Source organism: Anneissia japonica, unplaced genomic scaffold (genome assembly GCF_011630105.1).
Source record: "Anneissia japonica isolate Jap-2015-1 unplaced genomic scaffold, ASM1163010v1 scaffold287752_len1182401_cov188, whole genome shotgun sequence".
Taxonomy (NCBI): domain Eukaryota; kingdom Metazoa; phylum Echinodermata; class Crinoidea; order Comatulida; family Comatulidae; genus Anneissia; species Anneissia japonica.
Window position 1 is genome coordinate 276,137 of NW_022687544.1, and position 14,162 is coordinate 290,298.

Genomic DNA, 14,162 nt, shown 5'->3' on the forward strand with positions numbered 1-14,162 from the left:
TTAATTTGTTAAAAAGCACATAAAAACAGCTTATTTTGCGAGTTTTCGATCCCTGCCGGACCTCTGCCTCTGGACCCTGGAGGGGGCCCGGCATCCCCCCCTTTAACCAGCCAACTGGTGTAGTAACGAATTTCAAATCTCTCAAGTTAGTAACTATGCAAGAAAACATTAGACCTACAGTATATTCACAAAATAGATATATTAAAGGCCTAATTATCCCTTGTAGGCCTACATAATGCTAAAGAGGATTATTATCACGCTGTAGATGAGTTCTTGTTAATTTTTTTTTTATTAAGTGCTGTGTTTGCTTATGTTAGGCCTTGCACCGATTACACTTTAAGGGCCGTCGGAATCGCATCGGCCACATGCATGGTACTTAAAAGATGAATGGCCCACTTTAGGGGTATAAATTTTGATTGCAAGTAATTAGGGACGGCTTGACCCATATACCTTTGTGTGGTGACGAAAATTTGCCTGCCTCCAACTCCCAAAATTTTATAAATAGTTATTTTATATTTAATTTAAACATTTTTAAAATCAATCTTAGGCTAATTACTAAATTTAAGGATTGGCAGTCAAAAAAAGTTAAAAGTTAAAGTGTACATAGACAATACAAAAACAAGTGGTGAATTTTTGTTTAAATTTATTAACATTAAAAAGACATTAATAATTAGCCTAATTCGTATAATTTATAGGTATCAGTATATAATTATTTTTAAGAAGTAATAAAATTGATAGAAACTGAAAGCCGGTGCTGCCGGAGCGGTTCCGACGGCCCTGTCAGGTATATGGCCCTATATATATGGTAGAATGATGACAAAAAATAACGACATAGGCGGTTGACGTTTTTGCAGGATATATAAACATTTATTTAATAACGAATATTTCGCTCTCTTCTTCAGCGTAATGCCTACTGATTTATCATATAGGCATTACGCTAAAGAAGAGAGCAGGCGTCCCGAAATATTCCTTATAAATAAATAAATTAATAATAATAATAATAATAATAATAATAATAATAATAATAATAATAATAATAATAAATAATAATAATAATAAATGGCATTTTTGATATTATTATAAAAATAAAAATTTATTTAATAACGAATATTTCGCTCTCTTCTTCAGCGTAATGCCTACTGATTTATACATATAGACATTACGCTGAAGAAGAGAGCAGGCGCTCCCGAAATATTCGTTATAAATAAATAAATAAATAATAATAATAAATGGCATGTTTGATAAGTTAAGTTATAAGCTACTTGCCCTTTTATTATTATTATTATTATTATTATTATTATTATTATTATTATTATTATTATTATTATTATTATTATTATTATTATTATTATTATCTCCATTATTCTTGTATCACCGGCTTCTGTACATTTTATTTTGTTTCATTTCCATTTTTTTCCTAGGCCTATTTCCTTTGTTTTGTCACACTGACCAGCAATTGATTTATACCTATTTTGCTTCTGTCAGACTTAGGGCCTCCTTTTAAACTATTGCTAGTGATTATTTTTATAATTGTGAGTACGGTACAGTCGTATAGATATATATGTACTTCCTATGTACTTATGTACTGTATGTGTATTTCCTGTACGTTTGTATGGTGTTTGTATCATAATTGTTCATGTGATTATTTGCATCACTTTATTTTGCCTTAAGTTTTTTTAGTTTAAGTTTGCTTTTAATTTTATATGGCTGAACAGTTTCTTTTTTACTTTTCCTTATGTCCCTTTTGAAAATTTGAATTGTCTTTTTCTTAGCATAAGTCTTTTTTGTGAACTTTACTGTACATATTGTTTTGGACGCACCTTCGATTGAGAAGTGTGCCACTGATTGAAATGTAGTTCCTAATAAATTATTATTATTATAAGACCATGATAAGACCATGTAACCTTTTGTTTATAGACCTGGTGCTTAGTCACCCACTGTATAGACTTGTAAACTAATTCTTCCATGGTATTACCATAGAGAAAATAGAACAAACTGTTCTATTATTTTTCTCTATGGTATTACAGAGTACGATAAAACTATTGTGGGCTAAGCATCCGCTTGAAAAATAATTGTTGACGCAGTCTGAGTTAACCTAATCTCAGTTGACGCGAGTGAACGTAGTTTGAAGCTCTTTTGTTCGGATTTGGATGAAGAGAGAGAAAACAAGACAACAAAGTGAAAAGAAAGATAGAAAATCAGCGACTAGGCTAGGCCTAGGCTTAATTAGGCCAGGGAACAGTGAAATTAGGCTAGGCTTCTAGGCTAGCCGATGATTGTTATTAAATTTCGTACTGGTATTTACTACATTTTTCTTATTTTTTGACTGAAGTAGGACTAGGGTGCCAATTTGTCTGCAAAACCAAGCCTAGCTAGCCTAGCTTAGGCCTAGCTAGGCCTAGTAGTACAATCGAAACTTGATCTAGGCTAGGGCTAGGCCCAGCCTAGGTTAGGGCCGGTACAAGGCCTGGGCCTAGACCCTAGGCTGCTGCCCTAGGCTTAGGCTAGTCTAGCAAGCCTAGGCCCTAGCTGGCTTAGGCTAGTAGGCCTAGTCTCTAGCCTACCTAGGCTAGGCAGAGTGTAGGCCTAGCCTAGGTAGTTTACTGGGACTACGGCGGTAAGTAGCGGGGAGTTAGTTATGGATGGATGTATGTTAAAACAATGCCCCGCATTGCCGGGACCTTCACATGCATGTAACCGTTTTTAAAATTACATCCCCGGCGAAGTCCCCGCTAGGCCTGGTTTAGTGCCGAGACAGAGCTAATTTATAGCCAATAATCGAAACAATACAATTCAATTGGTGTATGATTGCTACTTTGGATTTTAACACACAGTTTAACGCAGTGTAATAATTTTATTTTCAGATTTTCAGGTAAAATGTGGATATGTCGTTGAATAGTTGTGATATAACTGGTCGAGAGTCTAGCTTGAGTACGAGGAGTACATCCAGAACAAATACACCCATCAAAAAAACATACAAATATCGAAAAGTAGCAGAAGAATCTCAAGTGGATGAGACACTTTTCAAAACTTCTGCTGTAAAACTAACTAAAAAACCACAAGGTGATGGGAAAAGGGACAACTTACACTCAACATCGACGACAAAAACGCTTTCAATTAAGACACCTCTAAAAGGAATGCCACGGACAAGAAACCAATACAGGATTGTTAAACACTCTGAATCGTATGTTGATGAGAGTCTATTTGGACCTCCGTTACCGGCTCCCAGTTTTCCTGCACCTTGGGAAAAGAAAGATAACTCTGTTAAGGGACAAACACTAATATGGAGTCCACCAGTAGCTGGAAGTATGAGTGTGATGCAAAAATTGCCAGAAGTAGCAAGACCCAGGTCATCAACAGGAGATCGACCATTTTCAGCTGGTGCAACACGACCCAGATCTGCTAATGGTTGTAGAAACCAGGATACAAGCAACCAAAAGTATAATTCACCAAAACAACCATGGAAGTAACTGTTGATGAGTTTATGTGTGGGGTGGAGGTGGGATGTGTGTGTGTGATAAGAAGCCTGCAGTTATTTTAAACACTAATAGGTGTGACTGTATATACTTTCGATGATCAAGAACAGTGCCCATGAGTCTCCCCTACTTAGGGTAACTTTACTTACTGCAGGCCCCCTACTCTGAGATCAAATTATTAAGCCATTTTCATACAGAACTACATTACCGCATTATTGCGGGATCTTCCCGGCAGTCCCTTCTGTACGATAATTAAATTGGAAGTAATGAACTACAAAATAATAAAATTGGCCCTATTATCTTTAAAACTCAATTATGTGGTATTATTGGGGGTGGGGGTAGGGTGGGACTATGCCTACATCAAAACAGAGGAAACTGAAATCCTCGGAAATATGATATAGCGTGTACAGTATGTCAATACACCAGTTATACCAAAATCTAGGCCTATAGCATAATGGTTACAGGTAAACTTGCATTTTTTTATACAGTTGACATAACCAATTACATGCCAAAGTTTGTAATCCATTCATAGAGAAAGGCATTATATTGCAGTAATAGTACTGCAATATGTGTTTGGTATAAAAAGGTGCATGCTGGTAAGCATAACAGCATTGTTACCGCGATATTGCCAGCCTGTCTGTCTGAAAGTGGCTTTAGAGAATTAGTGACTAATTTTGCCTTAAAATTTTAATAGATTCATAAATATCAAGGTCAGTTATTGGTCATACAGTACATGATTGACTGAAGGACTGACTTACCAGTAAATTTCAGTAATTTACATATTTCAACAATACATTATATTAACAAACATACAAATAATTAACCATCAAGAATCTTGATACACATTATATTCAAATTAAATTACCTTGAATCATTGAATTATTCAGAAGGTTACCTCACAGTGTTAGAAATGTCTATAATCAGGGTGTTATATAGGTTTTTATATAAATAATTTATATAATACCATCTTTATGAGCCAAAACATTGGGCTTGGATGAGGGAGAGGTGGATATTTATTCAACCAACAAACATCTTTGATACACATTCAAATTACCTTGAATCATTGAATTATTCAGAATTAGGCTTACCTAATGGGATTGTTTAAAAATCAAGTTGTTATATAGGTTTTTATGTAAATAATTTGTTATACCACCAATAAACTGGGGTTGGATGAGGTAGATGGGGACATTTGTTCAACCACCAAAATCTTTGATGCACTTTGTATTCAAATTACCTTGAACCACTGGATTATTCAGGACTAGTGAGAATAATTTAGACAGCCAGATAGGATTTTTTTTGTAAATAAGGGTGTTATATATTTTATACCATATTTTATGAATCTATATAAATAGACACTTTAAATTTAGAGGGGGAGGGACACATTCGTATATTGTATATAGCTGTCAAACAGGGGGGGGGGGCAATTGCCAGCAGGGCTTTTTAAACTGTTGTGAGTGTTAACAAGCATTATGCCCAGTCCTGATGGTGCCAACTCTTTTCAGTCCACTTTTAATTTTTTTATGCCCAAATTATTGAGTTCTGGAAGGTTAAAAGGTCATACATGATACTAGAATTGACTAAATAAGGTGTAAATATATTTGTTTTAATCTGTAAATATTAGTGTTATGTGTTCATTTTCTCATGTGCTGTGCTCTCCTGTGGAGTTTAAGTTTTATAATTGTGGTTTTGTAATGTTTATTTACATAAAAATGAATGCCATTAAATTTGTGTGTAGGATAACCAAAAATGCATTTCACGTTTCTCGAAGAAATTCTCTCAAATCGATATTACAGATTGATATTTTTTTATTATTCCTTTCTTAAAAACATTGGAATTTGTATTGACACCTATTTCAAACAAAAAATCAAGTGAAAAGTTTGAAGTTATTGGCAAGTAATTGTGTCTTTCTATTAAAATAATTAATTACAGAGGATTTTCTGCTACTCTACAAAGACTTATACAGTCTTTGCGCCTCAATTCCAGAAAGTAAGCCTACACAGAAAATTACTACAGCCAAAACAAAATACCAAGTTCATTTGTTTTTGTCAAAACATAATATTTATCTTGGTAGTGTAAAACAAAAATACAATTAATAATTTGTATTATAAAATTGGAAGACTTAATAATACTGTTAACTTTGATGCATAGACTAATTTTATAAAGATTATCCGTAGAAAAATACAATGTTACTATTTCTGAAAGAAATACAAACTTCAATTTCGACCAATACAAAGTTTTGAGAAAAACGTGTTTTAAGTAAACTACTTCACAAATCCATAAATTTAATTAATTAAATTTAATTTAGTATTATTTAGTATTATTATTATTTAGTATTATTTAGTATTTAGTATTATTATTTAGTATTATAGTCTAACTAAATAGTGTCTTAAAATGTCAAAGAAAAAAAAATGGAAAAAGCATGATTTTTTAAGTTTGTGTCTCTTTGTGGTGTTGGGATGAATTGCATCTCTAAAATATACAGTAGTAAATACTACATAGCATTTCTGTTTTATTTTCTGTTTCTTCATTAACCTGCAAAGAAAATGAGGCATCTAGTATATGTGCTACATCGAGCTGAAATTACTATTACAGTTTTACATTACAAAATACTATGGATGCCGATAATACTATGGTATAATTACATGTTACTACTGCTTATAAAATGCACAAAATATACATTCTTCGTATTGAGTACTGATCACAATTGCCTATGACATTAGAAAATACCACTCTCATAATATAATAGAGAACACAAATGGCTGTGACATAACAAATATGTGTTGTGGTCTATTCAAGACATGATTAGCCATCATTTATTTGTTCATGGTATCTTAATTGAAACAACGTGCAAAGGCAGTACTATTATATACTGAATGGAGCAAATTATACAAGATTATAAAAATGACCAATTGAGGATTGCCATTCCAAAATCAGCGTACTCTGGCTAATTGTTAAACTGAGTCCGAGCAATTAGAATACATATTTAACAGTATTGTATATTTTAGTACAGAGAAGCTAAAATATTTATTTTTACTCATAACTTAGGCAGTCACAATTTGATTCCAGTAAATGACCCATCATTTTAAAGCTTAAAATTTGGAAAATAAGAGTAAATATCAAAAAGTCAATTTCCAGTTTTTGGTCACTGATGCTGGTTTTGTGAAGGCAAGCCTCAATTAACAAAAATACTGCCGATGTCACAAACTATGTCATTGTCTATAAATAATGTCACATAAACATTTGATTAAAGTCACTATTTGTTGCCTAATAGGGAACCATGTTATTATACACATAATAATTGTTATCATTACTGTTGTTATTTAAATAATAATTATTGCATACAAAAATTATTTTTATTTTATATTGATACCCAACCAAGAGCAAATGAAATTCGCCACTTAATTAATTTTTGTTCATATATGAAACAACTTTGGTATGTCACTGCCTATGATGAAACAAAGTTTGCTTTCCAAATTGCAACTTTTCCATCCCTACTTCCTGATCCTGATATAATATACTGCGAGTCTGCGGTGCACATGGAGCGAATAGCATCCTCATGAGCCTCAAGATCTTTCTCTTTGCGAAATGTCTCGCTGTTGAACACGTGCAGTCTACCATTTTTGCTGCCAGCCCAAATCTATTGTAAAAAGAATAAAATATGTGTATCTAAGTATCGTTTCTTATTTAAGCACATGTTACCTTTAAAGAAATTTAAGGAAGTTGTTTGTTTATTAGCCTTCTTTGAACAACTTCAGTGGCCAATGTGTAAGTTCTGTATTCTGTACAGGGGTGGCGCCACTAACACAGCCTTAACATCTGCGCTGGTTCGAGCTGCTCTTCACTTAGGCTTCAGTTGGTAGAACCAAGTTTTCTTGGATAAAGACAAACTTAAATTGGAGGGTTTGGGCACACTTTAAACAACCTATTAAATTTTCAGAAGAGTAGAGGGTTACCCCGATGCTATGGTTATTTTCAGCCCCTGCCATTGTGGAATGATGTAAACACGAAGTTACTATAAGCATCTCTTTACGGCCACTAAGTAGTCACGGACCACGCCTGTATGGAATTCAGCACAATGACGCTGGGGGTTAATTCTCCTACCTTCACCTCTACATCCTAAACAGACTACATTCAATAATAATATTGTAATAACAACAATTATGAGGAAAACATTTGGTCATAAGTAGATTTCCTGTAAAAGCAAATTTCAAAAAATTATTACACCAGTGATTGGATCAAACACCTGAGATTCCTGAAGAGATTTCTACGATGGAAATAAAGCAAGTTTCACCCACACCAAGGGTTTAGTCAAATTTTTGGTGTTAAGCAACAATTGAAGGGTGTGGCCCCAAGTTTGTGGGGGTGTCTTCCTCTAATGATAAAAAGAAAAGGATACCATTCCCCATATGAAAACTATGTGAAAACTAACAGGTTTAAAATCATTTTTATATTTTATAGATCCCCATTTGACTTAAAAAATGATTACAGTAATTCTTTTGAAATTGTCCACAGCAGCTAGTGCAATAAAGGCAGAAAGTACTCTTAGTGTAGTTAAATGATGGACTACACTCATAGGATTATGATGTAGAGGATATAATTACAGGTAGCCAGGAGTTCCTCCAAAAAATATAAATACAAAACCTGAGGACTTTTTGATCCAGAATCCAAGATTTTTACAGGAAAAGTCCAAGACGGTTTGCTAAAGTGGCCGTCATAAATCATTCTTGGCCGTCCAAAAGACACCCGGACAGTTAGCTGGCTAAGCCCTTGCCCCACACTCTATTTATAGAATACATTAAATTATTAAAACACAGATGTCAATTGTTATATGCCGCATATGGTATTATAAATGCTAATCATAGTAAGTTTGGGCGAAAGCAGCTTATTTAAGAACTATCATAATTTTATACAAGGTACTTGTCTCAATAAGTCTTACCCGGTTATCTACTGCAACCAGCTTACTGATACCACGACAACTGACACGCAAAGTGTCAATCACGTCTAGAGTCTCTTGATTGAAGATGATAAGTTGACCGCTTGTTCCACAGCCCACCCACAACTATAAAACAAAATTGATTTATGTGGTTGGATAACAGGATTACTACTGGCCATAACATGTAAATAAATACCGTATATTCTTGCGTTTAAGACGGTCTGTCTATAAGACAACTTAAGAAGGTTTTTGTATGTTGAGCATATAAGACGAACCCCGTTTTACTCTCGGAATTCCTACTTCTGGTCTTTATTATCTTGATACTACATGTAGCTAGCTAAACAGAGCCAAAAATAGGGCTAATCTTCCAAATACAGTAGTAGTACCATTTTATGGGCTTTTAAATGTTCATCAAAATCTTTTTTCTCCGAATTTAAAATTGCATTCATTCAGATCATACGCACAGTTAGCTTCATTTCAGTAGTAAATTTGCATGTCAAGGACAATCTGATGAACATGATTTAAAAATAAAAAATTTGTGTATGTTGCACATATAAAACGACCCCGTTTTTCGATCGCTATTTTAAGCCTCGTCTTGCACATAGGCAGTCCCACACCCTTCTGTTGACAGTGGGTTTCCTGCTTTTGCGTCTCCCGACCAATGATGCCAAATGAATAAAAAATAAATAAAATACAGTATATTTTGAGGTCAATGTGTTATAAGCATTCCCTTAAAACAGATACCAGTATGCTAGAAGTAATTATTATTATATTGTATTATGGTTTTCTGAATACTGTACAAAGTACCTTTTGAGGTCAATGTGTTATAAGCATTCCCTTAAAACAGATACCAGCATGCTAGAAGTAATTATTATATTGTATTATGGTTTTCTGAATACTGTACAAAGTACCTTAACTATTAATTATCTTGAATTTCCATTCAAAAAAATACTGAATATAATAATCAATAGTAAAAATATCAATAATATTAAATAGTTATTTAATAAATAATAAAGATTAATTAAAAAAAATAAAGATTTAGTAAGCATAAAAACAAAAAAATGATAAAACCTTGTCTTGTAACATGACGAAGCAATCCAATTTCACAGGAAAATTCTTTTCATCCAAATAAACCTGCCGCTTTAGTTCATCACCAGTTGAAGGATCCAACACACGAATGGCTTCCTTGGTGGCTGAGATAAAATTTATTATTGATTATCAATTGTAGAGGCATGTGGTGCAGCGAATTAAAGGCTTTGTGGCACTAGTAGGGATCCAGGGTGCACATGACGTCCCATTGGGAAATTCTTGACCCTGCCTTGTTGTGGAAGAAGCCAGTCATTTCTTTGGAGAACCTTTTTTGAAAAAGTATTTTGCAGTCTGATATGGTAATTTACAGGAATGGAATCTAGATGTGCCTATTTAAAACATATTTCTCCAACCACAGTGTGGATGAGGTAAAAAACTGTCAGAGTTTGAGACTCAAATTTGGATCGCTGTTGGGGAATCTCTGGTGGCTCCAGAAATTTGCCATCAAGGGGTCCGACATTTCCAAAGAGGGGGTTCGAACCAAGGGGTCGACCAGTGCCTCGGTCCCTGGTAGGGTTCACTGGGAGAGTTTTTGTGTCTTAAGCCCCTATCGCACTGGACTTAATTTGGTCAAATTAACTGAGTCACTGGCTAAATTGACCAAAAAAAATCCAATCCGAACGTCGGTTACAATTCCCTCAGGGTTAAATTAACCAAGCCGAATGATTAATTTTACCGACCTCAGCCTGCCCAGTAAAACTTACCACGGTCTCGGTTAAACTAACCACGCTAGTCAAGAAGTCCAATCCGAACGTGCAACATGGTTAAAACTTCTTCCATGTTGACACTGCTCGAACAAAATCGGAAATTGTAGTCACAAACAATGATTAATTTTACCGACCTCAGCCTGCCCAGTAAAACTTACCACGGTCTCGGTTAAACTAACCACGCTGGTCAAGAAGTCCAATCCGAACGTGCAACATGGTTAAAACTTCTTCCATGTTGACACCGCTCGAACAAAACCGGAAATTGTAGTCACAAACTAGCGCCCTCAATAATATTTTTTATACACAAGGTTAAATCTTGGTAAAACTATGGTAAAACTAACCGTGTGAATAATCCAAGTGCGAACAATGGTGAAATGTACCCATTACTTTGGTTAAAGTTACCCTGGTTAAATTTACCATTTTTTAAACCCAGTGCGAACAAGGCTTTACAATGGCCCAATAGTGATTTTAGACGAATTGGGATTGGCAATCAAAATAATGTTGTTTGGATAGGCAAATTATATTTTCTTTTAATTTTGATCCAACGACTTCATAGCGGCATCATGGAACAAAAAAAATAAATTAAAAAAAATAAATAAATTTAAAAAAAAAATTTTTTTTTAATAAATTAAAAAAAAAAAATTGTAAACAAAAAAAATGTATATATATTACTTGATATGTATACAGCTGACTGTAAAGCTGCTATCTAAAAAAATATGTCTAAATTTAAGGTACTACTTACGTTTCATCTGCATTGACTGTCATATCGGAAACATAATCACTGTGGTCACAAAGTTTCTGATTGGCTGTGTAAGTATCAACATCAATGATGTAAATGTTAGTGTCAAAGGAGCCAGCCCACACACTATCAACACCAACTGACAACAAGCAACACTTCAAAAGAAAATAAGCATGCATTACATTGATGAAAATTTGTTTTTAATCTGTTTCCAGTGTGGCAGCACCAGCAAGGGGTCCTGAGAGCACAGGACCCTGGTCCATGATCCCTGGACCCCGGATGGGAATGAAGAAAATCATACTGATTTGAAAAAGTCTAAAAGTGCCATTTTCGGCCATCTAGAGGTAAATTTGCTCCAACCATGCTCTTAGTAGGACAGGTGTGGACACTTGTCAGGAACTTTGGACCACTTGGACCTCTTGTCAGGGTCCTTGGACCCCTGTCAGGGGCATTGGACCACTCATCATGGAATCTTTGGCAGCACCACTGTTTTCAAGGTTTTTTTCAAATTACTTTTAGAAAATACTGTAACTTTAATAATTCAACATAAGTTACCACTCTATCTTTTGCATCACAAAATTCAGTCTCAAACATCCAGGTAGTTGCATCAAAGACTTTAACTTTACCAGAAGCCATTGCACACCACAGCTTAGGGCTGCTATCTTCATCAGATATTTTCCCTCCACTCCGATCTACAGGATAAATATGATTAGAAATGTAAATAAAGTACAGACATTTTAACGTGATATCATACAACACAATCTTATACCAAAAAGAAAGTTACTGCAGAAGTTAATTAAATACATATCATATGAAGTAGCTGCAATAGAAAAATTTAAAAAAAAAAACAAATAAAATAAGGAAACAAAACTAGGAAACAAAAGAATTCAATAAATTTGCCAGATTTTAACAAAGAAGTTCACTACCATTTTCTGCCTTAGACCTTCATGATTATGGACATGATTCCAGTGTCAAAAATAAATTTAGGCAGACAATGCGTCGCATTACTGTCATACGGCCGTTAGCCAACAAATGTAAACGACGAGACATCATCCGCTGATTGTCGGTAGCACTCTCAATGGATCATCATTGATCATGATCTTTTTTGCATGCTAGTTATGTTGTGGCAGTGTGTGCCCAGATTTAGAATGGAGGTTGACTTACTTCCAGGAATGTAGATCATTGCTTCGACTGTTGTCCTTTTAGGTTCTGCGAACGATGGATTAATCCTATGCTTCAGAGCATTGGGCGATTCTTTTAACCAGTTGCTGTGTGTAAAATAGCAAAGAATCTGTGGGGGAAAGAATTAATAAAAATTGCTTAAATAAAAATTTCAAAATTTATTTAACATATGTTGTCTGATGAAAACTACAGAACTCTGAATTGCTCATATTTTAGTTTTGGGAAAAATAAAACAAAATTGTTTTATTGTTACTACTGCTGTTGTTATTACAAGGCTATACAGTATAAAGGGATTCGTTTTGTTATTAGTATATTAGAAAGAGGAAAACAAAGAATTGATATGAAGAGGGGGAATATAAGCTACTGACCCCAGCTGCACTCTCAATGTGTCTGGCATGCATGGCGTTCTCTATTTCTGCACTTCGAATGACTGCATCAAGCAGCACCACATTCTGGGCAGCTTGCATAATCACCTGTAAATATTGATAACTATTTCATAAACAGTCCTAGAAATTTACAAAAAAAATATGGAACCCTTTTCTACGAAAAGATAATCAGCGATGGTCATAAACTTGACAAAATGCTTGCTCAGCACTGAGGAAACAGACTGAAAATACACAATATACAATAAATAATGTAAAATATAATTCAGTATTAAAATAAATACATTTTTCTACCAATAAATGGAGGTATAAATAATTTCGTAAATATATTCTCGACACAAGACTTAAATTGTCTAGTAGTTGATTTAAAGATATTTGTAATAGAATTTTAAAAATTTATAAATCATCAAAAACTGAATTGTTTATTCCTGCCTCACCAGAAGCTTATCTGAATCTTACAAAAGAATATGTTTTAATTAAATTTTGTGGTTGTTTGCAGATTTTTACTAAATGGTTTATCTCAATGGAAATAAATTGTTAATGTAAATATGTCAAGTTAAATGAATTAATAATTAACTACTTCCACATTGTATTGTTTTAAAAATAATTAATTAATAATTACAATCAAAATGACTGTGATGTTAATTTAAATTATTATAATCATTAAAAATCATAATTATATTTAATTGGATATTAATTACATTGTAAATAAATTTGAATGAATGAGGTTGCTAATTCATTTTTTCCTTTTTATTCTATTGTAACCTTGTAAAATTTATATTTTTATAATTTAATCGTTGTTTCAACTTATGCATTTAACTTTGTGCTGTATTGAATTATTCAATCTCTGTTTACTTTGACTACAATAAAGATATTTTGAGTTTTGAATTTGAAAGCTAAATTGTACATTTCAGAATCCAATATCTTCAAATGTGCACTCAAGAATCACTTGTTTGCCTAGGACTTCCAATTGTTATTTTACTGATTGTGTATCTTTTGTCTGTGTTGTGCTTTTGTTGTTAATTTTTTGACAATATAGTTGTCTGTGGCGCTTGTCATTTTCATGGGTGTTTAATGCTGCAGTACATGCTGCCTCGAGTTTTTCCCTGAGCAATGAAACTTGGCGTGTGCTTTATAACCTCAATGAAAAGGCACATTATAAATGTCTGTACATTGTATTACCTGATCATCCTTCTGAGCATCTGACATAAGTCTACCTTTCCACATCTCAGTAACAAGTGTGTGCCAACTATTCCGTTCAGCTTTCAGGTTTGCAGTGTAAGGCTTTTTGTCCGCTAAAGAAAAAAAGATTTGCCCAGAATCCAAAATTAGGAAACAAAGTACAATCAGAATAAGATAACAAAATACAGGAAAAGATTAATTCTCACCAGGTTGGGCTACTGGCATCGTCAACTGTGCAGCATAATAGTTTCTATTGTCACTAATACTTATGTTTTCTATTGGAATGGTTGACCATACACTATTAGCAAGGATTGGTTAATATTAGTTACCTATAAAAGTTTTCAATATACTTGTATGACTGTATCTGGTTGACAGTTGAATATTGGCACAAGATCGACCATGTGATAGTCACTTCTATTCTCACTTATGGTTTCATGCATTCAATAATTACTTATCCATTCATTCATCATT

The 14,162-nt window shown here is 33.9% G+C and overlaps 3 protein-coding genes across 5 annotated transcripts in view; 1 reads left to right on the plus strand and 2 right to left on the minus strand.

Moving 5' to 3' along the window:
* Positions 1-2,058: 2,058 nt before the first annotated feature.
* Positions 2,059-5,227, plus strand: LOC117119591 (RBPJ-interacting and tubulin-associated protein 1-like). The gene is made up of 2 exons (XM_033264421.1): positions 2,059-2,297; positions 2,865-5,227. The coding sequence occupies exon 2, from the start codon at positions 2,886-2,888 to the stop codon at positions 3,468-3,470; it is 585 nt and encodes a 194-aa protein (XP_033120312.1). The 5' UTR covers positions 2,059-2,297; positions 2,865-2,885; the 3' UTR covers positions 3,471-5,227.
* Positions 5,228-6,124: 897 nt separating this feature from the next.
* LOC117119599 (DENN domain-containing protein 3-like) lies at positions 6,125-10,275 on the minus strand. Its single transcript, XM_033264434.1, has 3 exons — positions 9,481-10,275; positions 8,413-8,535; positions 6,125-7,113 (listed from the first exon to the last, which is right to left on the minus strand). The coding sequence occupies exons 1-3, from the start codon at positions 9,493-9,495 to the stop codon at positions 6,922-6,924; spliced, it is 330 nt and encodes a 109-aa protein (XP_033120325.1). The 5' UTR covers positions 9,496-10,275; the 3' UTR covers positions 6,125-6,921.
* A 630-nt stretch (positions 10,276-10,905) lies between these two features.
* Positions 10,906-14,162, minus strand: part of LOC117119567 (DENN domain-containing protein 3-like) — a 32,581-nt gene continuing 29,324 nt past the window's right edge. For 2 of the 3 annotated variants that reach the window (XM_033264409.1, XM_033264404.1), the window contains 5 exons: positions 13,692-13,804; positions 12,495-12,599; positions 12,109-12,235; positions 11,500-11,636; positions 10,907-11,099 (listed from right to left, as the gene is read on the minus strand). In XM_033264409.1, the coding sequence (XP_033120300.1) occupies positions 10,944-11,099; positions 11,500-11,636; positions 12,109-12,235; positions 12,495-12,599; positions 13,692-13,804 (638 nt within the window). In that variant the 3' untranslated portion in view covers positions 10,907-10,943. Of the gene's footprint in view, positions 11,100-11,499; positions 11,637-12,108; positions 12,236-12,494; positions 12,600-13,691; positions 13,805-14,162 lie in introns of all 3 variants that reach the window. The other variant, XM_033264400.1, reaches the window with a different exon arrangement.